The sequence below is a fragment of the Anomaloglossus baeobatrachus genome, chromosome 2 (assembly GCF_048569485.1).
Source record: "Anomaloglossus baeobatrachus isolate aAnoBae1 chromosome 2, aAnoBae1.hap1, whole genome shotgun sequence".
NCBI classification, from domain to species: domain Eukaryota; kingdom Metazoa; phylum Chordata; class Amphibia; order Anura; family Aromobatidae; genus Anomaloglossus; species Anomaloglossus baeobatrachus.
The window spans coordinates 552519550-552544698 of record NC_134354.1 but is presented as its reverse complement, the minus strand read 5'-3'; the positions used below and the strand labels follow the sequence as shown (position 1 = coordinate 552544698).

The window sequence follows — 25149 nt, the reverse complement described above, 5'->3', positions numbered from 1 at the left end:
GTTGATCGTAAACAGATCAAGCAACTGACAGAACCTATGGATGGTAGGCTGTTGAGTGTCATCATAAAGAAAGGTGGCTATATTGGTGACTAATTTTTTAGGGTTTTGTTTTTGCATGTCAAATGTTTATTTCTAAATTTTGTGCAGTTATATTGGTTTACCTGGTGAAAATAAGCAAGTGAAATGGGAATATTTTTGGTTTTTATTAAATTGCCTAATAATTCTGCACAGTAATAGTTACCTGCACAAACAGATATCCTCCTAAGATAGCCAAATCTAAACAAAAACAAACACTCCAACTTCCAATAATATTAAGCTTTAATATTTGAGTCTTTTGGAATGATTGAGAACATAGTTGATCAAAAATAAAAAAAATTCTCTAAAATACAACTTGCCTAATAATTCTGCACACAGTGTAGACCAGGGGTCTCAAACACGTGGCCCGCGGGCCGCATGCGGCCCCTCAGGGTAGTTCGTGAGGCCCCCAGGCCCGTGCCCCTGTTCACTATCGCGGCAGGTGCAGGGGCCGCAGCCACTGTCTGCACTGTATGTCAGATGAATGTGTTGCAGGCGCTCCGCTCTCGCGCCGGCAATACAATCATCACATAAATCACTGACAGTGACACTCACCTGCCGTGATAGTGACCGGGGGCACGGGCCTGGGGGCCGCACGAAGCAGAGATGAGGCAGCGGAGGGAGCGCGGGACAGGTGAGAAGAATGGTGTGGGTGTGTGTGTGTGTGTGTGTGTGTTGGACGTTAACCCCTTAGTGACCTATGACATACTGGGTACGTTATGGCTCCCTGGTACTTAAGGACCCATGACGTACCCAGTACGTCATGGCGAAATCGCAGCCCCGGTGGCTGCAATCGCTGCAAATACCTTAGATTCGGGGAGTAGAAGACCTCAGGAGGGGTGGTGTCTCCTCCCCGGACCTACGGAGGCTGTGATTGGCTGACGAACACCGCTCAGCCAATCACAGCCACTAATGTTTCAGCCATTGAAAATCGCTGAAACATTGAAATCCAGCCAAGATCAGTGCAGCTGTAGCCCTGATCATTGGCTGGAGCTGGGTGACCTGTGTTTCACCCGCCCCCAGCTCTGATTGGAGAGACCGGCCTTGTGACCGATCTCTCCAATCACTGGATCTGGGGCCGCAGACCACTCCCCTCAGCTTCACTCCAGCGTCTGTGGAAGGTGAGGGGAGCTGCTGACCCATTACTACAGGATGGGGACAAAGTGCGCACATTACTATGGGATGGGGATAAGGCTGGAGACATTACTATAGGATTGGGACATTACAAGGATGGGCACATTACTATTGGATGGGGACATTATTACTATAGGATGAGGACATTACTATAGGATGGGGACAAGGTGGGCACAGTACTATAGGATGGGGACATTACTACAGGATGGGGACAAGGTGGGCACATTACTGTAGAATAGGGACATTACTACAAGGGGACAAGGATGGGAAACATTACTATAGAATAGGGATAATGCTGGGGACATTACTATATGGTGGGGACAAGGTTGGCACATTACTAAAGGATGGGCACATTACTATAGAATGGGGACAATACTACAGGATGGGGACAATACTACAAGGGGACAAGGATGGGGAACATTACTATAACATGGGGACAAGGATGAACACATTACTACAAAATGGGGACAAGGATGAGCATGTCACAACAATATGGGGAACATTACTAAAAGATGGTCAAAATTTCTATATAGTGCCAATTGTAAGACTATTAGTTACAAGAAAGGGATAAAATGTAAAAAAAAAAGTTTATATTTAAACAAAGAATGTGCACGTTTGCTTTAATGAACAAGTGAAAATGTTCAAAATCAGTGATCCCAAGGTGTGTAAAACAAAAAAATATATATATTATATATGGTAGCAATAAAAATGTCACTTTGTCCTGCAAAGAATGCGGCCCCCCAAATTATTTTTTTTCCTCTGTGCGGCCCATACACCCAGCCGAGTTTGAGACCCCTAGTGTAGACTATCAGTATGAAGGATTTTCTGTCTTTAAGAAACAGTTTTAGCGATCCTGTATTGAGTGTTCAGCCACATAAAATCTTAGAAAGAAAAAAAACACAAATCACAATAATGTCCATAGGAAAAAATATTTTTATTTTTTAAGAACAAATTCAGTTTGAAACAGACGTGGAATGTGAAATTTTAGTTTTGTTGTCTGATAGGGAAAGGGCTGAAGGGCTAAATACAATGTGAAACTAAAGCAAAAGTTGTAAACCTAGAGAAGGCTATCTCGTTTCTTAAAAAAAGGAAACAAATATTTATAAACTCAGGCATAATACTGTGTTACTTACAAAATTGGACAAAAATTATTTTAAATAAATATTCATGGTACACAATTACGGCACATATATGCAGCAATTTGGCAACCTTTTTTTTACCTTTTCTTCCTCATTACAGTGCAAAGGGAAATGACACTGCCTTTAAACAAGCGGTAGCTAAATACATAGCAAAAATTCAATTTTATACAAAACATTTTGCTTAGACTTTGTAAAAAAAAATCCAACATTGCTCTATGTACACAATCTAGTTAAGAAAATCCATTTTCTGTCTTTTTTTTCCATGTGTAATTTTCTATATTAATATTTAAAAAGGTGAATAAGGCTACGGACACACCCCAGATACAGTTCTCCACATATTTACAGCATCTTCACTTTGACATAATGGTGCAAATTCCTAAGTCGGGTGACTAAGGATCATATGATCTCACAAGCAAGGCATTTACAGAAACAAAAATAAAAATAAAAAAATAAGAATTCCAAACCTGAATCGACTTCTAAACTAAAAGGGAACAGATTGAAGATTGTCATTCGGCGTCAGACACAAAACAGACAAGTAAAAGTAAAATGGTTTGACACTATTTGCAGGTTTTGTTGCATTTGTGATTTAGATTTTCACAGCTTGGATTAAAAAGAAGGACATGGTCAATTAGTTAAAAAAAATAGTGTCCTTTTATAGCACATAGGATGACTAAAAAAAAACAAAAAACAAAAAAACAAAAACCGGCGGCATCACAGAAAGAAAAATTCCCGACAACTGAAACAAACAAAAAACGGCATCACAGAAAGAATAATTCCCGACAACTTAGTGAACAATTCTGTGCATCACACTCAATTGCTAGAAACTAAGATTTGTGGCGTACGCTAACAATGACTTGCCACCTTGCATTTGTTAAAATGACCACACGACTATTCCTTTGTGCCAACGTAATTTTCAGGTTCGAGAATAAAAAAAAAAAAGAAAAAAGAAAAGAAAAAAAGGATCAATCAATCCTTTGACAGTTCTCCGTTGCAGGTGCTCCTTAGAGACTCGAGAACCTTAAAACGTTGTTACTAATTTTTTTTTTCTTTCCAATTCAGAGAGCAAAGTGTTACCATAGAAACAGGACTGTGTTGATGATATCTGTTTTGCATAGCACATAAATGTAGGAGAAAGAACGAGGAAAAAAGAAGAAGAAAAAAAACGCAGAAAGAAGATGGTGACGGGAGGGAAAAGGTAGAAGAAAGGGAAAACTAGGTATTGCGCTCTGTAACCTGCTGTAGTCTAGTAACGTTGCATTAAGGCAAAAAGGAAATTCTAATGTGGAGAATGGCTGACAAAACATCTTCTCATCTTTGTTCCACGTATGATGCAGTAACACCGATTTCCTGCTTTTTTGGGCTTGAACTTCCTAGTCTGCTCTTGTGTGAGACGCCTTGAGAGGGCTTTGTTATTTTCCTCTTTTTCTCACTATTGTTATTTTTGGACTACACTTGTTTTCTTCCCGTCCCAGAAGCGGCGTCCTACTCTAAGACTATTTAACTTCTGCAAACTGGATTTCACATCTTCTGGCGGGGCAAACTGTGCAATATTTCATTATATATTAGTAAAATCTTATTATTTTTTTTACTATATATCCCCTGTGTGCTATACACCTATTAAATAAGTCTTTTTTTTTATTCTTTCCTGTTCTCCATACTAATAATTTATTTTATACCTAAGAACTGTAAAATGTTTGCCATATGTGCTTTTCTTAGACGTAGAGCACCAGCGAAATGCCATGTCAGCTAAGATTCCTATGCTGCACTCCTCCGAGAAAATATGATGACAAAGCAAAAAAAAGTGTCCGATCATTCATTCTGTGCCGGGTAACGTGGCTTTCTCAAAAATATACCAATGAGAGAAAAATATGTGGACGTGTGGAATATTTGCTCTGCTATGACCTCACGGGTCAGATTTGGCTTTCGGCTATTGAAAGCTTTTCCTAGCTGAGGAATAATATGGTCGGTATAGCACCTGAGTCTGCTTATAAGTTCAGTCATCACAGACTAGGAGTTTCATATAACATCCTCTTATTGCCTATATCTCCAACAGTCTAGCCTCGTAACCACCTACTATTGGCCTTCTCTACCTGCTTTTGCGTTCATCTAGATATCCTCATAGCGAGGGTATTCTGCAATTCGGCATACCGCCACTATGCGGACACTAATCCTTACTCCACTGCAATTCATCTGCCTCCTTAAAAACTAAGATATCAAAGTGCTTTGCTGCCTAAATAGGTTTCCGTTCCACGCCTTATTTCAGAGGCAGCAGCAGTTTATCCTATGGACTCCTGGACTTGCTGACAGTGACTTCGTTTGCTGGAAGGCTCTGTATTAGCGAATACAATATCCATAATATATTACCCATTTGAGTGATACTGCGGTAGAAATGAATGGAGCACGAGTCTACAAAGGTTAATGTTCCATTAGTGATATAGGAGGTGGAGTGAAGGAAGTTTTATGTTAAGGATAGAGTCATCCTAGACAAAGAATATGAAACAGTGATGGACTAAAAAGCAGAAAATGCGTTTGTGTGTTTTCTCGCAAGTCTTACGCACGCGTTGTGGACAAATCCAGTATGCATTGAGAAAGCAAGTCGATGTGAAATCTGAAGATTGCATTTAAAAAGATAAATATTCTAAAGCATCCTTAAAATGCCGAAAAGTAAAAACGTCTGTGATTCTGTCTATGTTAACCTGGTTTTGTATGCGCTTGGATGCCTGGTGCTCATGGCTTAAAAGAAGGGTGAACATGACCAGGGTATAGCTTTCAGAATGGGTATTTTGTCATAGTCTTCCAGCTCGTAGTAAGCACTTTTCACAGGAACCATCAGATCCTATAAGCTGTGCAGCTCAAAGAGGCATTCTCTGAAGAAAGGTTTTCACTTGTGCCTGGTCCCCAATGCAAGTCCATTTTTATGCATAAGGAATCACCAAAAAACCCCATCAGGAAGCAATGGACCTTGCTTGTCCTTAATATTGTCATAAGATACCACCACTATCCTCAGACCTTGTAGTAAATATTTGCTGGACTCTGTGGTGGCATTTCTTGCACAATGTAAACAGGATGTCCATAATCTCCGCTGACCTTTTCATAATGGGGGCAGAAAACACTGTCTGCAGTCCTCAGAGGGATGATAATGTCACTTGGCTCTGAACCATTGTTATTGCCACTGCGCTTAGGTGTGGCTAATGTACTAAGGGACAAAGTTGTTGTATGTTGAGGCGAATGCTTTCTGTGTCGTCTTCTGTATTTCAACAAAAGAACCACTAAAGTGATTATGATGACGATGAAGATGATGCACCCTGAAGCAATCCCTGCAAATAAGGCCACCTCGGATCCTATGATACTCGTATGTCCAGAGTTTTTGCCGTCTGTGCTAGAACCTAGAGAGAAGAAGGCCAAACGTTAGGATCATAGAATAAATGAGCTCCCGTTATTTATGGCTGGGATGATCATAATGAATTCTCTACAGAACTTCTACAATGAACTGTCTCTTGAACAAACAAATTCCCTTATAGGTAGCGAAATGCAAACAGCGACAGCAAGTGATCGATATTAAACAAGACTTTGTGTCTCAATCTTACTTCTATGCTGACGTTCAACCACATTGTTTCTTTTATGGACATCCATCAGTCGAGACAGCCAGACTATGCCGAGCGTCTCTTGTAGCAATTGCTGGATGTCCTGTTACTATATTACACTATAGAAGTCCCCGAGGACTTGCCTTAATAGTAGGAAACATTATCTTGTATTTCGCTGCCTGGGGGAACTACAGGCCAAGTTCCCGTATCCTGATGAAAGTTCCAGCCTTCACTCTAGACAACATCTCGCTGGAGAAGAAACCATCTACCCTCATGAAAACCAAAGTTAATTTGTGCAACACCGTAGAAATATTAATGATTAAGCTTATGTAATACACAATTAACTAAACAAATGACTGCACATCTGGCAGGCAATAAAAAGTGTCACATTGAACGGTCTGATTCTGTGCTCTCAGCACATTAGGAATTAATTAGAATAATAAGTACATAGACCATAATGAGCACAATGGGGGATATAATGGATGTGCACATTGTGCGCCACTCCGCCCACTTCTCACATCAGTGGGTCATGCCACACCATACGCTAAAATTATTAGTCACAACACTTCTATACATATGGCACCACTGAAGCCATCCTGTAGTACTAGGGCATATTGCATGGTAAATAAGATGTAGCTGTAAAATCCCATTATCATTAAATAGCAACTGGGACATATTGGAAAGACCAAGATATAGTAAATGTTCCCATGTATTAAGATGGACTACTTTCTAGATCTGCTTTATCTCTAAATATAGAAATAGAGGTATTCTGGGAGAGTGATATCCCGGTCTGTACTGTCGATGTTAAAAGCTCCCAATCTCAAAAGTGATTTCTTGCTGGGATAATAGTATATAACAGTAAAATACAGACGAGTGGAACAATAAAAAAAATTCTCTGTATTCTGACAGACATGCAAAAGAATGACAATAGAAAGCTAAGCAGAGACACGGGGATACAGTAGAAGAACATTACTAAAGGCAGCACCGATACTTACTTGCAGGGCTGTTGACAAACGGACTAGTGGTTGAACTTTTCCCATTTGAGCCCCCCTGTTCATCTGGACGTTTAGATGGACTTGAATTCGGATTTGAGCCTGGAGAGTCAGGATCTAAAAAAGAGATGACAAGGTATAATTTTATTAAAGTGGAAACAAAAAAATAGAAGGGAAAGAACTAAGCAAGAACACAAAGGAACAAGAGCAAACATTTCCCTTTAAGAAATCATGCAATGCAAGTTATTTTAGACGCGGAGATTGTAAGGCCATCTGCAGAAACTATAGGGATTCTCACAGTTGGCAAGCAAAGCTCGGCAAATGACATTTCAATTTAACAGAGTGAGTTGATTGACTACTAAACCAAGGTCTAATTAGAAATATTATTCATTCTTGACACTTAATCGGTAATCTATATGTGAAGGCACAAATAGGCCTATATAGATTATGTGATAAATAATAAAGCTGCTGAAACAATATTTACTGGAAGCAAAGGGCAAATAAGCAGTATTAATATTCATCTCTGTAGGTGCACGCCTAAGGAGCTGATCAAGTATTACGTCTAAATCTACAGATTGGAGGAGTGGTCATGGCACTCTAAAGCGGGCTTTACACGCTACGAGATTGCTACAGCGATCTCGTTGGGGTCACTGATTTTGTGACGCACATCCGGCCTCTGTAGCGATCTCGTTGTGTGTGACTCCTAGGAGCGATTTTGGATCGTTGCAAAAACGTCCAAAATCGCTCCTCGTTGACATGGGGGGTCCTCTCCCAATTATCGCTGCTATCGCTTGGGCGAAGTTGATCCTCGTCCCTGCAGCAGCACACATCGCTACGTGTGACGCCGCAGGAATGAGGAACCTCTCCTTACCTGCCACACGCCAGCAATAAGGAAGGAAGAAGGTGGGCGGGATGTTACGTCCTGCTCATCTCCGCCCCTCCGCTTTGATTGGGCAGCCGCTTAGTGATGTCGTGACGCCGAGCGAACCGCACCCTTAGTAAGGAGGCGGTTCGCCGGTCACAGCGACGTCGCCGAGCAGGTAAGTACGTGTGACGCTGCCGTAGCGATAATGTTCGCTACGGCAGCAATCTTCACATATCGGCATAACGATAGGGGCGGGTGCCATCACGCTCGCCATCGCTAGCATCGGCTAGTGATCTTGTAGCGTGTAAAGCCACCCTAAGTAACAGTTACATGTAGGAGGAAATCCATTATCAGCTGTATACTTTTTTCTAAAAATCAATTTTTATGTATAGGGGTTTTTTTGGAAATTATAATTTGTAGGTCTATAGCCAACTGTCTAAAGATGCCCATATGCACAAGACACCTCTCTCTCCGAACTGTCCCATACACAAACACTGGGCCTGGCAGACTATGCAATGTAAAGAAAGCTGCTGCCATATACCTCTGATGGCAGCTTTTTGCCCCTGAGGGGAAGAAAAAAAAAAAAAAAAAGAGAATTTGACATTTCAATTTAAACTGCTTGATCCTTCTCTCCCCAGAATCATCTGAGGTAGATTCAAGAGGCTGGCTGGCCTGTCATGCAATATCCAGCAGGTTTCTCCAACTTTAATGTGTATGGGACCCTGAAAGTTAGTATTCAACATTTATGTAGGATTTCCTTGGTATGCAGGTTTGTAAACAAAATAGCCTACTTAAGAGAGTCTACCTCTTTCACACATTTGTGTATTTAACGCACGTGTATGACAGTCTGTGGGGCAGGTCTGTGTATTTGTCAGTGTATGTTCTCCGTGTGCCATCCGGATTGAACACTGACAGCATGAACTGTCTCCGGCGCTGCTGTTACTTCCGGGTTCATGGTCATTGCAGTGAATATTCATGAGCATAATGAGCAGAACCAGAAGAAACAGCAGCGCCGGAGACATGAAAGTATAAAATTCTTCTTTTTTTTCATTTTAAAGGGACAGGTGTTTTCTCCGGTGTCACACGGATCACATAAGTGACACCCGTGGTGCCATCAGAAAGCGGACATGTCGCCGGGGAGCACACGGACACATGGTTCGTGTCAATACACAGACGTGTGCGCAAGGCCTTTGATTTTAATGGGTCTACGTGTGTCCGTACCAGAGCCACGGATGTGTGAAAGAGGCCTTAGAGACCAGTTCCCTAGTCAAAATCTCAAAATAGGATGAGAAAACAAAACTAAAAATTAGAAATCCTAAAGAACGTGTGATAGGGAAGTTACTCACCTTGCCCAACTTTCATAAGGATCTTCATGGCTTTAGTTACACATACACCTCCTTGCTGGTTATCCACACCCTCTAAAGAGCCATTCGATGTAGCTGCAGAGAAATAAGTAATAAAATGGTTAAAACAAACTATTGTGTACATTGCACAGATGTATGGTCTGTTTGTCGTCTACAGTCCACTTCTAACTAATGACCATTTGAGCCCAGAGTCACAAACCACTGTAAATTCTAATCTGGGGCTTTGAAGGCTTCCACCTGGAATTGCTGATTTAAAGTGTTTTCCCACATTTGTGCCATTTATTATATTGTGTAAATAAGATCAGGAAATTGCATGGATGGTGTAATGTATCAGTTAATTGTTGCCATTAAGAATAGTTAGCTGGCTCCTGTCACACCAATCACAGAACATTTCATCATATCATCTTGTTTTCAAAACATATAGGATATAGGATTTTGATTACCACCACCGGCCAGGTTTATGGCTACAAGGGCCTATGTTGTACATCAAAAAGGCTTCTGGCAAACTGAAAGAAAAAAATGTGGTCATCCCCCCGGAAGTTAAAGCTGGCCACAGGCGTGCTTGTTATTTGCTATTGGCCATCGGCTCAGGATATTTTTCTTCAATATGTAGAAGATAAACTTGTTTATCTGAATAACTGGACAGGCTAAAATCAACTGCAATATTAGGACAACCATTTAAATACCATACAACTTCTTGTAAAATAAAAATACCCTATACTCACTCCTAGAGATGAGCAGATTCAAACTTTAAAGTTCTTGTGTTGGGTACCAAACACAGACCCCCCCCTCCCAAAAAAAATAAATCAGTGTTCGAGCTCTGAGATCGGGTGCTTTACGCATGTAAACTTGAGCGAGAATAGCTGTGCTCGGATAAACTCTGTGCTCTGCCCAGTGCAAGCCGCTTGCAGACTTTGAACAGCACACACTGGGGGGTAACAGCGTGATCAGATGTAGTATGTGCAAAAGAAAAATGAGAAACAAAAAACCTCCCTCCCAGAAACGTTCTGTTAATGGCTGGCTGTATGTGGGCAGAGAACTGAACTGCCAATCAGTGACTTCCAATGAGGTTCAGGTCAAGTCCAGAAACAGAACTGAACTTTACCTAAAGTTGGGCTGAACCTGAACATCAACGGGCCGCTCTTCTCTATTCACTTTCCATACCAGCGCCGTGTCTCCCATGGCTCGTGTGACATTGGCTGAAGGGCTTACAATGCATAACAATCAGCTTTTGCCATTGAGTTAATATGTTCTCACTTCCTTAGGAGGAACCTTGGACGTCTAGATGTTGCAGCCCATTAATGGCTGCCAATTTACTATAAGGTTCACGAGGCACAATATTGTAACGAGAGCCTTGGGAGACCTAATGGCAATATCCTGGGATGGGAGGCGAATACAGTATTTAAGAAGTGGTTAAAGTAGTAGACAACCCCTTTATTTAAACACTCCCTGCTTCCGCAAAATCTAGCCACACATGAGTCCCACAAGACCAAACGATCATCTAATGTTATGGGGTGTCCCTCTAAGACAGGAGAGGGTAAATCCCACTATAATTTACTATATCTAGCCTTACACACCCTCGTCATCATTTCCAGCCTATATCTGATAGTGACATGCCCGGTTTGTGAATAGAGCTGTAATTTGTATTTTCCATACACAATACATTGGCTGTAGGAAGCCGCTTACTCCACATCCACTAATTGTCCAGAGTCCCCATTGTACGAGTGCAGCATGCTTGTACCACCCTCCATCCATTGTGCACATGATGCGACCCCTCACAATACCTATCTATATGTGTACTTGGTCATGCACATACAATAAAGGCTACATTGGCTTTGCTTTCTTTCATTAACACAACGTCATTCTAATGCACTCTGGCAAAGTCTCCCTCGAAAACCGTCTCAAACTTATTCTTATTCCAAGCCCTTCTTTAAAGGGAAAAAAAAAAGCGATAGTAATCTAATCTATGAGTACATCTGACAGCGTGACACTAGAACACAAGGCTCACAAAATAATGGAGACATAGGTTTTTTTTTTAGCGGAAACAAAAATCAATAGCAAGCAGCAGCCCTAGACATAAATCAAATGTGTCTTTGATAAAAGTGTTTTTTTTGCAACCTATTTGCTGATGTACTGGCAAGCGAGATAGAGGAGAAATAGGTGCGGAGAAAGTAAAAGCCGAGGCTGGAGCATTTTTTTTTTTTAATTGTAACGAAAGCTGCAGGGTGCCTTGTCCTTTGTCAGCCACAAAATGTATTTACTATTGAAAGGAGTCTTGCATCTTGTGTAAAGCTGTCAATCACGGATTATATTGGAAGACTGACTGTGCGCGGCACAGGAGGAGTTAATACAACCCAACATTTTGTAACAGAATGGAACACACCTATAGCATGGTTGATTCTAGAAGCGTCAGGATCTAATTCCAGCTAGCAGCCTCATGTAATAGGATGCCAACATAAATCTGACTCAAGGAAGCATTTCTCTATTTGAAAAGGCTTCGGCTTCAGGATTCTAAGACATAGCGGCCACTAAGCCGTTTCGTCATATTAGTGCATGTTACTTTCCTATTACTACTATTATTCCATTTTTAATGCCGCGTTTCACGAGGGCCTTTGTGTCGAGTAATTTTGCATGTCACAGTCTCTTTTTTGTAATAGCTCTTGGAGGTTCCGAAAATAGCTCTGGGCACTGCAAAGCTCATCTTCAAAACCAAGCGTTATCTGGTCGCATAGCAAAAAGGCCAAAGCCACATTACACCCTTAATTAAAACTGACTACTTGTAACAACCTCTGTAGGGAAATTCAGAACACCAGCAATTTGGATGAATTCCTTTGCTTCCTATTCAAGGCACAATAAAGGCTTTTTATTAAGCAAACACATGAAATGACTGGAAGGCCTTTCTGATATTGAAGGGGTATTCTCTGTGGCCATTTTGTATTCTAAGCAGATGACAATGACATTTAAAGCAAACCCTTTAAATCCAATAGTCAAATCACCATAGAAACCACCAAAGAAAGCAGCTATCAGGCGACCATATTTACATTTCAGACATTATAATGTTACTAAAAAGGTATCAAGAGTCACGCCGGGACATTCCAACAGGATCAGCTTTGCCTGTGGCGCGGTGAAAACATTGCATTTTATTTTACTTTTATTCAGTAAAAATGTTACTTTGCTTCCTAAATCATTCTGAAGAGGGAATACAGGTCCATGTCCCTAAGGGCTAAATTACCTTCTATTTCAGATTCACTTTTAAAGTGTTTGTTCCCTTTTATAGGTTTTAATAATAATCACATTAGGTATTTTGTACTATCCTGGATTATATATACTCCTATTGTAGCTCACAGCAGGACTCAGATCTATTGGTGGTTATGAAAAACGGTCTACAAATTTCTTGACATACACCCATAAGCACTAGGACAGATGAGGAGGCATTCCCATCTCACTAGAGTATAATTGGTGGAGAGCCAACCATTGGGATCACAGCAGATATCAACAGGATATGCCCTCACTTCATGATTGGGGGAGATCCCACCACTAGGATCCTGAGGATCTTGCCAGGATATTCCCTCACTTCATGATTGATGGAGATCCAACCACTAGAATCCAGCAGATCTCTCCAGGATATGCCCTCGCTTCATAATTAGTGGCGATGCCATCATTGGGATCTCAGTGGATTTTGCAAGAGGTGAACTCACTTCATGACTAGTGGAGATCAAACCACTGGCATTTCAGTGGATCTAGAGAATGGTGCTGCAAGACCACTACAGATCCTTCAATCCCAGTATCAGTGGAGATCCCAGAAGTTGAACCAGCACCAGTCAAAGTAACAGCATATCGTAGCGATTGGATACTTTTAACTATATCACTTTATGACAGTATTAAGGCATGTTCCCACGATCAGTTTTAGCAGTGGTTTCAATGTAGCAGGTTTTCCAAAACACTGCGTTGTACCGCACAAGCACAGTGGAAGAGATTTATAGAAATCCCATGCCCACTGTGCTTCTACACAGCGTAAACTGACTTGTGGGGTGTGAATTTATGCGGAGACGCGAGTGTTCTCAGCGGGAGAAGAGCGAAGATACACTGCACCCAGAATCCATATGATGGGCATGGACTGCTGCGTTGTCCCGAAGAAAACACTAGTGTTTCCGTAAGAGGAATGACACTGTATCTAGAACGCAGTGTCTTTATGATATTGGGAACAAAGCCTTAAAGGCTAGAACAATAAGGTCACAACCAAGTAGATGAGATTCAGCTGCTAACCTACCTCCTAGAGTCAGGTTTGTGGATTTTGAGAATAAATATTTTGCTTGAATGTTCAGAAACAGTTTTATATATGATCTTATATTTTATATTTATAGAATTCTACACTTTAAACGTTTGAGAAATGCTACAATACGTCAGAAAGCTCATTTAAAGCTAAAATTAATTAGTCATTTGTGTTAATGCAGCAATCTGCGCTAAGGCACATCAGACTGAAATGGATCCCGAGAATCCCTATATTAATTCTTCAATGACGGATATATCGCAGTGCACTTTCAATAGCTTTTACCTCAGTCAAAGAAAAAGAAAAAAGCTCTAATAACTCACATTAGGAAGAGATTTGCCCAATTTGTGCTATGGTTTTAGTGGATTGGGTTTTTGTCTCCGTAATAAAATCACAACATTAATTTCCTGCCATTTAAAAGGGAATTAATATTGCCAACTCAATGTTTTTACAAATGCAATAGCCAAAAAACTTAAAGTGCAGAGGCAAAAGGGAATGTGCAATTTCTAGTGCCCGAGGCTGAAAGCTGTTCCTACTTTAAGAGCATTTGCTCCAATTATTTTATCATTTGCTCTTGGCTTTTGTTGTCCTAGGAACAAAGTGCTACTGAATTTTTAATTTATAATGCATGGTGTGACTGTTAACATGAGAAATGTTAGATCTCCTTCTTAATAAAGGTAATGATGCCTAATGTGCTCATTAGATTTCTTTTAAAGGGCCATATGATGGCATGAATATGGAATAGATGCGTGATATGGCTTTTCCCAGTTGAGAACTTTTGCCTGTATAGTTTAGTCTCACTTTCTGGATTTGAATGTTCTATAGGACGTTACTAATAATTAGGTTAACGTGCTTGAGAAGGATGTTGACCTTACTGGCAACTGCTCAGTGTGCTCAGCCAGTCACAGACTGATTACCAGTACTACAACAGGTGTGGCTCTTGCAAACATATGGCCCAGCTTGCCTACTTGTCAAACATACCCCCTGCTGACAACACGAAGGCGAGTTACAGTTTGCTACACATTTGGTCCTTCAACTTTGATGCCAATACTTTGTCTCAAGCATGAGAGCAAGAAGCAGATCAAACAGCAAGAATAAGACACTGGTCATATGTTGGGACAAGTCTTGGGTAAATGAGGCTGTATGTGCCTTGGACAGATGTGTTGAAATTTACCTGTACATTAGTAGAAATTTTAACTGTGTGAACTGTTAAGCTGAGAGATCCCATGCACCGATAGCAGACCTCTGTATTTCCTCAGATTGGCTTCCACTAGGCCCCCCCCCAAAAAAAAAAAAACGGTATCAAGAAATTCAAGGCAGCACAATACTTCAGCTCATGGAAAATCTTAGCTTAAAAGGGCTTTAACTGGTCGAAACATTGCCACATGTTGTTATTGCTATAAGTTTTTTTTAAAGGACGGAACAAACGTTTTTCCATACAAGTGAAATATTCTTGGAAAGCCTTGGATTTCTTGACAGTCAATATGTTAAAAATTAATTACATTTTCTTGGAAACCATGTCTACAACGTCACAAGAAAATGTGACACCAAAGTGGAATAATGTGCCAAGCAGCTACTCAAACGTTATTCAACCAATAGACCTCGATTTCAACTGTCTTGACATTGAGAAAAACATTCAGTATCGGCTTGCCCATACTGGAGGTTGAGAGGAGCTGGCAGCGGACTAAAGACTATTGGACCAATAGACAGAGCAGAGTCCACAGCTCTAAGGGTAGCAAACTTTTCCCAACATGGAGTGCTGGTTGTCAATTATATATTTTCTTGCTCGTCAGTTTAGGCTGCACAATAAAATGTTAATGGATCTGGAGGGGCTCAGCCTCAGGACAATACCACCACCAATGCACAGTTAGCATTGGGGGGGGTGGGTAGAGGGGAGTGTTCTCCAGGGGTTGGGCATCTTGGGATACTTAGGACACCAGTGAGGGATTGGGGGTTGTTGCTGGCGCTATGTTGTGGTGTGGTGTCCATCGTCTGGAGGAGCATAGGCTGTGACTGACCTGCCCCAGGGCCATGGGGTACCCGGTTCCGGGCGTTGATTGACGGGAATATGTCACGGGGCTTGTGCTCAGTCCATGGCCCTGGTGGTCGTTGAAAGTCAGTAAATAAAAATAAGTGTCTTGTGATGCCACCTACGGTTCCGGTATGGTTACTGGGCTGCGGGTCAGACCTCCGTGGTGATTGTTGGGCAACCAGTTGATTACACTCCCTGTAGGTGAAGTGGGATCCCCGGGGCAGTTTGTCTTCTCATAAAAATGTCCGTTTACCTCACAGCCTTTTCAACTGTCTATTTGGTGCAGCAGTCCATGGCTCCAGAGACAAGAGAAATAAAGTACGTCACACCAATCCATTAACTCTGACCTTGTTTTACTTGCGGGTATAGCCCAGGGTATAGTCTGATATAACAATTCTAGGTGATCTGGAAGCAGTTCAGGATCTCCACACTTGGCGAGTTATGAAGCCTCCCTGTTGTGCTGTGTCTCCCTTTTGGTCCTAGGCTGCCTGGAGCTACATCCTGACCCCCTCTTACTGTCTTCACCTGTATGGCAGGCGGCGGAAGCTCCTCTGAGGGGCACCGCTGTTTTCACAGCGGTCCCTAAGCTCTGGGAAGTGGCTTTGCCTTCAGGGGCCTCCCTGGCCTCCGTTCTTTACTGCTGAGCAATTGGATCCCTCACAGTTTTGGACGCCGATGTCGGTAGTCAGCGCTGTTCCTCTAGGATGAACCGATCTGGCTCCACTTCCCCGGTAACTCCTCTTTTGCCTCTCACTCCTGATCCCTCAGTCTGTCTCACAGCTTACTCGTACGGGCTTAGCACTGCTCCAGATGTTCTCCCAGTCCTCCCAGACTCAACTGCCAAACTCCGCCTTCAGACCTGGATTTAAAGGGGACCTCACCTGAGATCTGTTTGCAGAGCTCCCCCTCCAGGCCTGGAGTGGAAGGTGTTATTTGCGGGATTACCTAATGTGGAGATCCTTCCCTGCCTCAGATACAAGTATATCTGTGGCAACCGAACCCTGGGGTGCCACAAGACTGCAGACCATACTGGCGGGAGATACAAAAGTTGTGGGCCAACTAAAAGTTAAGAGACAGTGGGTATTCCCTGGTACAGGGGAAGAAAAACTACTGGTCCTTTCTTGGGATCTTGTGGACTGGGGCATCTTGTTTTGGTCATCTTACCAGAGTTGTTGTAAGACTGTAGATGGAAGAATAAAGAACTGAATCGTTAACCTGCCTAGGTGATTAATACAGTCCACAACTTAAGATCTTCAGAAGTCCACACATTACTATGTGATCCAAAAACAAAGCATTGGTTCTGTTGATGAATGTTTTCTGTATGATAACAGGGGCATCCTCCATGCCATTAGCCTTGTAATTGCGGTCTAGGTGGAGAATGGCATTGAAAGCACTTGATACCAATCTGCTACTTCCTAGCTCTTTAGATGAATTCTGTTTGGAGCACATGGCTCATGTCGGCTTGACTATTTACTGTATCTGTCTATATATCTGTTCCATTTAGTGTTAGGAATGCTAACGCCAATTGAAAAGCTATTGAATCAGCAGCTAAAACAGAAGCAGCAGGCACAATCTGTTTCTGGCTATGATTTTTATACAGTCCCCATAGAAGGGAAGTAATATTACATTTTAATATGTCTTCATTTGATCGTTATTACCCTGCCTCCCAGGAGACTAAGCTGCTGCATAGATCTTGGCTGATTTTGGCCTATCAAGACAGTAACACTGCACTAATCACACAGAGCAGTGAGCTGGCTGGCGTTCTACTTCCACATAGATTTTCACTGATGTGGGCTGAAGAAAATGCAGCAATAACAGCCAAACCCCATCCTCGGCAATAGACTTGTATCATAGGAAGTACAGAGTATCTGTTTTCTAATTACGTCTATAATGTCATTTTTCCTTCATTCTGCGCGCGCTATGTGGTAATTTAATCATAGTATGAGATGAATTACCTGAGAGTTTTTAAAGCCTAGTTAAACGAATATTCATTTCTCTAGTCGTATCCATTTGGGCTTTGCAAAAGAAGGAAGTGTAATAAACATCCCTCGTCTCGGTAAGGGGAAAAAAAAAAAAATACAGAAGAGAAAGCCTTTAGAATCGCACATTATTAAGAAGCAATCCTTATTGCGAGCTGTACTTGATCTAATGTCCGCTTCACAGGATTATCAAGCTCATAGCTCTTTTATCAGAGAAAATCCTCTGGCGGCAGGGCCATGCTAGCACGCTCCGGCTCCTCAATTGTCTGCTTGCCTTACAGTGCATTCTGCTGGACTGTCTGCAGAGCGGCCATTACACCATACTGTATGTGACCAGCCGACATCATGACTTAATGCAGTGTCACTGTCATCAATCTGATAATCCACAAGTAATCCCTACCCTTATATTTAGATCTTTATGTATACAGCAGCAGCAAGAAGCCTTCGTTCCCCGGGAGTCAGACTTTACACAGGGTCTATATGTGGGAAGATTCTAAAATATTAAAAAGAAGGAGAGCAGGATTCCTTGCTAGGAAGGAATTATTTTAAGGAGCCTTAGCCAAAGCTGACAAACGAGTCATAGCGGTTAAAGTAAAAATGTGAACGCACACAAGGCTCCGAACTTCATGCCAGGGTATGTCATGATATAGCGTGAACCAAACAGACACAAAGGGGATAAAGGGCATTCAATGGAGTTCACATAACAGAAAATAAAATTAGTCCACAATATAGTTCACTACAAGGTTCCATATTTAGGCCAAAAACAAAAATTTAATTAAATGTAGAAATTAGCAAAATGATTTGCTCCAACTGTGGTTTGGCATCCTAGTCCTAACCACTAGGTCCCATGAGTGTCATGGAATGACAGGAGCTAGAAATTAGTGGTGAGCGAGCACTACCATGCTCGGTACTCATAAAGAGCAATTTTACGCTCGGATGAGTGCAACAGGAGTGCCAGTGTTTAAGTGAAGTCAATGGGGGAGTTGATCTTTTTTTTTCTGGAAGATTTCCGCACTGACTTCCATTATACATGGGTGTTCGAGTCGTGCCCATCCGAGCATCCAACTGCTCATTAGGAGTACCGAGCACACAAGCATGGTAGGGCTCGATCATCACTACTAGTAATCACAAGGGGTGCCCAGGATGCTGGCATAGGAAGTGCATACTGCCCTGGTCTGCCTGCCACAGAGTTCCCTAGTGGATGTCAGACCAGCTTAAAGGGAATCTGTCACCAGGTTTTAGCTACTTCATCTGAAAGCAGCATAATGTAGGCAAAGAGATTCTGAAAGTACCCAGGTTTATTTTAGATCACTGTGTGCAGCTGTTCTGACTTTATCTCAGAATTGAGTGTAGCAGACCTGAGTGAGCTTCCCTGCCCACACCAGGCTCTCAATAGAGATTGACACCCTGACTGTCAATGCACAATCACAGCAGGGGGCGTGGCGGACTGCCCTCACAAGGCATGTAGTCACACCATTATTTATCAGAGCAATAAACCCTTTAATATAGGTAAACAATAGCTCACAGACAAGAGAAACAGATTATTTTTTTTTACTTTAACCATATATACTGGATAACAATGGGCAGCTACTCATTCAGACATCTCTCCCCCACATGTGTACTTCTAGGAGAGGAGGGGAAGAAGCCCACTGCCCAGACGGTGTACCAAGACATGTCACCCTCTCCCTCCCCAGCTGCAGTAGTGATGGTCCCAAACATTACATTAAGAGCTCATACACACGTTGCGTAATTGCATGCATTTACGCTGCGTATTGCACTGCAGCGTAAATGCATGCGTCCTGCGTACCCTGCTCAATCTATGAAGATTGTGCCTGAGACGAGCGCACGTTGCTTTTATGAACGCAGCGATTTCGGTGCTAAAATTTTTACCCAAATCTGTGCGTTCATAAAAGCAGCATGTCAACTATTTGTGCATTCTGGATGCAGCTCCCACTCTGTCTATAGTGGGGGCAGCATCCCAAGCACATGAAATCGGCTTTTTTTTTTTTTTAACAAAAATACTGCATTCATTCTGCAGCGATTTGAAGCGCACATGTGCTGTCAAATCGCTGAAGAATAATCAGCAGTTACGTGTGCATGAGCCCTAATAGAGGATCATTCAATTCATATTGACTAGCTACCAACTGATGTGAAGGACAAAATGAGCAGAAGAAGAGGGAAAAATCTCGGGCTCACATTTTAGGGAAATGGCAAAAGGGAAAATCATTTGTATTATTGTGATTCATTAAAAAGATCTCATAAATAATATATACGTTACACAGAAGGAAGCCGCTGTTCTGTACAGTGATTTAATTGAAATAATGTATGGGTTTTAGGAGCCATGATGAGGGAGGACGACATTTATTTTACATTAGTACCAAAAGCCATCAGTTTGTATCTGTAGGTCATAATCCAACCACCAAGAACACATTATAGTTTGTGAGCTTTTCTGGAGAGAAATTTCCTTTTCAAAGCAAAGTGCACTGAAATCCCATTCAATTAGGCAAATAAATGTAATCGTACAGAATCATGAAAGGAAAGCCTGGGCTGGTAATGATACGGAGGGAACGTATTACTGCACTAATGCAGATAAACATTAGCCCAGCCATAACGCACGACATATAGACTATATACACGGAGAACTAGAAGAAACGATATCATCTGCAGCAGACTAATGAATTTCACAATCTCAGTCTTACTATGGGATAACATTTGTTTTAGAGCGGCTGCCCAGCATTCCTCGCTGCTTCACTGCCTGCAGTTTGCTCGGTGATCTGCACTGTATGCAAAGTTTGCCGGGCTCAGACAGCCATGTTGAAAATTGTGACAGCAAATTATGACCATGACTGGCTGCATGTGCTAATCCACATTATGGGCAGGAGCTGCCTTATATGGCAGGCATGTCTCAGGTCCTGAAAAAAAATCAACCAAAATAGTGCATGCTGCCATTTTTTTTTCTTTCAATGCAGTCAGTCCACATGGAAAAATTGGCCATGTACACCACCAGCAAACTGGGTATAATGGTTCTGTATGCGGTCCATTATAAGATCGTCTGAACAAGCTTTCTATTTTGAAAGATAACTACTCAACCTTTATATCTTGATTAATTTTATATATAAACTACAAAATGGTCTTCAAAAATTGGGCACAGCATTTAAAGGGAATCTGTCACCAGATTTTTGCCACCTAATCTGAGAGCAGCATGATGTAGGGGCAGAGATCCTGATTCCAGCGATGTGTCACTTACTGGGCTGCTTAGTGATAAAATCACTGTTTAAATCAGCAGTAGATCATCATTAGAGGATTACTTGCCATGCTGCCAGGTAGTCCAGCATATTCATGAGCTCTGTATAACCCCACCCACAACACTGATTGGCAGTTTTCTGTGTAATCAGTGTTGTGGGTGGGGCTATAAAGCTCCACATTCAAGTGAGCTCTGTATAACTGCAGCAGAGAAAACATTGATTTTATCAAAATGACAGCAAACAGCTCAATAAGTGACACATCACTGGAATCAGGGTCTGACTCTACATTATGCTGCTCTCAGATGAAGGAGCAAAAACCTGGTGGCAGATTCCCTTTAAGGTAGTGGACCGTAAATATTTATCATCAATCCACAGTATAGGTGATAATTGTATAATCATCTGGGGTCTCATAAGAGGGACCTCAACTGATCACGAGAATTAGTTTACCATGTACCTCGCCTGAATAGAGAGATAGTGAAACATGTGCCCTATTGATTCATTCATTGTCTATAGCAGAGGTTCCCAACTCCAGTCCTCAAGGCACACCAACAGTGCATGTTTTCAGGATTTCTTTAGCATTGCATGGGTGTTGGATTCAGCACCTTTGCAGGTGATTAAATTATCAACTGTGCAATACTAAGGAAATCCTGAAAACATGCACTGTTGGTGTGCCTTGAGGACTGGAGTTGGGAACCTCTGGTCTATAGGACTGATGCAGAGTTCAGCCATCTCTCAGTCCCATAGACAATGAATGGAACACTTCTGCGCATGTGTGACTGTTAACCCATTGTGGAAATAATACCTTTGAGATCTGAGGGGACCTAAGAGTAGACCAACTGCAATAAAATTGACATGCTAGCCCATTGGGGTAGACATTTTTCAGGACTCCCATCAGGCTTAGGCTGCTTTCACACATCTGGTTTTTGCTGTGCGGCACAATCCGGCTCTTAGAAGAAAAAACATAACCGTTTTTTTTTTGCCGCCGGTTGAGTTTTCCGCATAGACTTTCATTAGTGCCAGATTGTGCCGCATGGCCTTGTGTTCGGTCCATTTTTTGCCGGATGCGGCAGATTTAGCCCATGCGGCGGCTGGATGGAACGTTGCCTGGCACTTTTGTCCGGCAAAAAAAACGCATCGCGCCGCCAATGCGGCGCTTTTTCCAATGCATGCCTATGGACGCCGGATGCGGCAAAAACCGCATCCAGCCGCCGCATGCGGCTTTTTGCACTGCGCATGCTCAGTAGCATGCCGCAACCGGCAAAAACCCGGACGGACCGCATGTAAAAACTTATGCAAAGGATGCGTTTTTTTGCCGCATCTGTTGCATAGGTTTTAGAGCCGGATTTAGCCGCACTGCAAAAACCGGATGTGTGAAAGCAGCCTTACCTGTCATTTTTAGATCTACCTTTTTTAATCAATTCAATGGAAACAGACCACAAAGAATATAAAAAATGAGCATCAAAATGATTTAGATTTGATACTGACTTTGTATTAAAGGGAACCTGTCAGCAGAAATTTCCCCTAAAACCTAACAGATTCCCCCTCTGCAGCTCCTGGGCTGCATTCTAGAAAGGTCCCTGTTATTATTGTGCCCCCTTTCTGACCAAAAAAAAAAAAAGAGTTTATAAAGAGGTACCTTTTTGGCTTCGGATTCTATAAATCTGACACGGGGCGGGCAGCCTGATGGCCGTTATTCTTCCCCCTGGTCCTGTATGCCGCCCCCATCGCTGATTTCCATACTTTTGGACGCCGCCCACTGCTCCAGCCATCTCCCGTGAGACGACTCAGTCCAGTCGTCTCACGGGACTGAGCACTGACTGCTGGTGACGTGTGCGCAGGCAAGTGATTATGGGCGGGACTGTGACTGTTATCAGCAAGTACCCGCCCATAATCTCGTGAGCGCGCAAACCTCTCCAGCGTCACACTGTGCTCGGTGTAGATGCTAGACTGTATGGGCTGCTTCCAGGGATGACATCCCTTTGTCACGTGATAGTATTTTGAACACGCCCCTATCACGTGACAAAGGGATGTCATCCCTGGAAGCAGCCCATACAGTCTAGCATCTACACCGAGCACAGTGTGACGCTGGAGAGGTTTGCGCGCTCACGAGATTATGGGCGGGTACTTGCTGATAACAGTCACAGTCCCGCCCATAATCACTTGCCTGCGCACACGTCACCAGCAGTCACAGTGCTCAGTCCCGTGAGACTGGCACTGGGCATGCGCGGAGATGGCTGGAGCAGTGGGCGGCGTCTAAAAGTATGGAAATCAGCGATGGGGGCGGCATACAGGACTAGGGGGCAGAATAACGGCCATCAGGTTGCCCGCCCCCGTGTCAGATTTATAGAATCCGAAGCCAAAAAGGTACCTCTTTATAAACTCTTTTTTTTGGTCAGAAAGGGGGCACAATAATAACAGGGACCTTTCTAGAATGCAGCCCAGGAGCTGCAGAGGGGGAATCTGTTAGGTTTTAGGGGAAATTTCTGCTGACAGGTTCCCTTTAACAGGAAAGTACAGTTTCAACAAATTTCACATGGAAAAAGTCCACGTCAAAAAAAAAAAAAAAAAAAAAAAAAAAAAAAAAAAAAGGGTTATCAGCATTAGGCTTTGTTCACACATTTTTGTTTTTCCCTATAGCAAAACCTGATCTCTTGGCAGTAAAAAAGCTACATGTTTTGGTCTGTCATTCATCTACAGTACGAATTTAAATAAAGTTATTCATTCACAACAGCAGCAAAAATGAAAAAAAAAAACAAGAAAAAAAAATACACAATTGTGTTTTTCACTTATTGCTTTCAATGATGACAAAAGGTTGCAAAAAACGCATAAAGGATTGACATGGTGCTTCCTTCAACCATTTCAGTCAGAAAAAAAAAAAAAAAAGCGACTGTGCGTCTGTGCCTCAGATTTGTGGAATCTCATAGGTTTTGCTTGTACTCTGAAAAGCGGCTAATTATATAAAGCCAATGAAAAAACCCATGCAAAAAACGCAAGGTGTGAACACAGCCTTGTCCGTCACGGATGTGTGTGGACAGTAAAATGCATAGCCTGAGTTTCTGAAGAAGCCAGGAAATTCTTGCTCCACCTCCGTCCACTATAACGATTTGCGCGAGCACCGTTACCATTCTGTCTCATGTCCTGGCCTTTCAATTGCTACTAGAAACACTTTAAAACCTGAGTGGCTTGAATTAATGAGCACAGATTTCACAGGCCACAGCTGTCTTTGTGAAGCACAGTTCATTGCCATCCTTGCCGATAGCAAAGAAAAAGAAAGAGTGACAAGGACACAAGTACCTTCTCAGGCCAGAGCCCAGTACGCCGGCATTTTCTCAAGAAGATCAAATAGTTCCGGCAGCAATAAATTGCCTCTCCTTTTGTGCGCTCCTGGCAGACGAGGGGGGCGGTTTCTTTATGTATACAGGCATGAGATTGGAGCCTTGGAGAGGAGGGTCTTCCTGCCGCAGTAATGTCCTCATACCCATCATATGGATCGTTTTATGACGGATTTGTGCAGTATAAATCAGCAATGCAATGACACGAGAACAAACATTGGAAATTCGGCCTTAGATTGCAGCTAAATTAGAGCGAAAATGTTTTTATTTCCCAACTACGAGCTCATTTCCAAACTGATGGACTCCGAAGGGCATTTTCAGCAATATAGGCTGAACTGCATTAGAATTTATATTTACTTTATGTGCTTGGCCTTTCTAATGTAAGACTGGAGGGCTGGCATTATGATGATGGGATGAACGATAAAAAGGAGCAATTAACAGTCATTTGCAAAAGTAGGAACATCCAGGGGGGGCAGTGAACAACCAGTGCAAGGCCCAATAGGTGTGAAGAGTGACGGACAATATGGTGACAATGCATGGAGGTTTAACCCATCTCATGCCTCACTTAACACTCCCATTACTGTAATTACGCCACTTAGATATTGTGCGGTAAAATAAAAACACACTAATAGAAGTCAGCTGAATTCCCTGGCCAACAAAGGGTCATGGTACTGGGAAGACACACACGCTTGCTCTACTGGCACTAATTGCATGCAATGATATTAATGACCCAGTAATTGCGTTACAAGTGGCACTGAAGTGGAAAACATCATTTTCAGGCAGAGTTCATCTCTTGGTGGGGAGATTTTACCAGTGACTGAGTTAATGCCGGCTGACAGTTTGGAATATAACACTCCAGATTAGAAAGCACTGTGGAATAGCTCAGATGGATGTGCGTGACGCCACTTCCAGCCTAGTGGTAACCCAATAAATGGCGTGGTTAGGCTTTGCCCTCTCCGTGAACCTTATTCCTTGGTGGAGATCTACTCTGTACAATAGACATTCTAGGGCAATTTTCTACATGCGTGGGCTAATAAATAAATGTCCCTCATGCTTTTTACATCAAAGAACTTGAAAATGTGGATTACAGGGGGGGGAAAAAAAAAAAAAAAAAAAAAAAAAAGAAGGTTCCATCTCT

General features: G+C 42.3%; 1 protein-coding gene across 1 annotated transcript in view; it reads right to left on the bottom strand.

Annotated features, from left to right (window-relative positions):
• Positions 1 to 2110: 2110 nt before the first annotated feature.
• EFNB2 (ephrin B2) overlaps positions 2111 to 25149 on the bottom strand; it is a 50239-nt gene continuing 27200 nt past the window's right edge. Inside the window, exons 3-5 of the mRNA XM_075336682.1 lie at positions 9136 to 9228; positions 6928 to 7041; positions 2111 to 5734 (exon numbers count right to left, since the gene is read on the bottom strand). Coding sequence (XP_075192797.1) covers positions 5352 to 5734; positions 6928 to 7041; positions 9136 to 9228 — 590 coding nt within the window. The 3' untranslated portion in view covers positions 2111 to 5351. The remainder of the gene's footprint in view (positions 5735 to 6927; positions 7042 to 9135; positions 9229 to 25149) is intronic.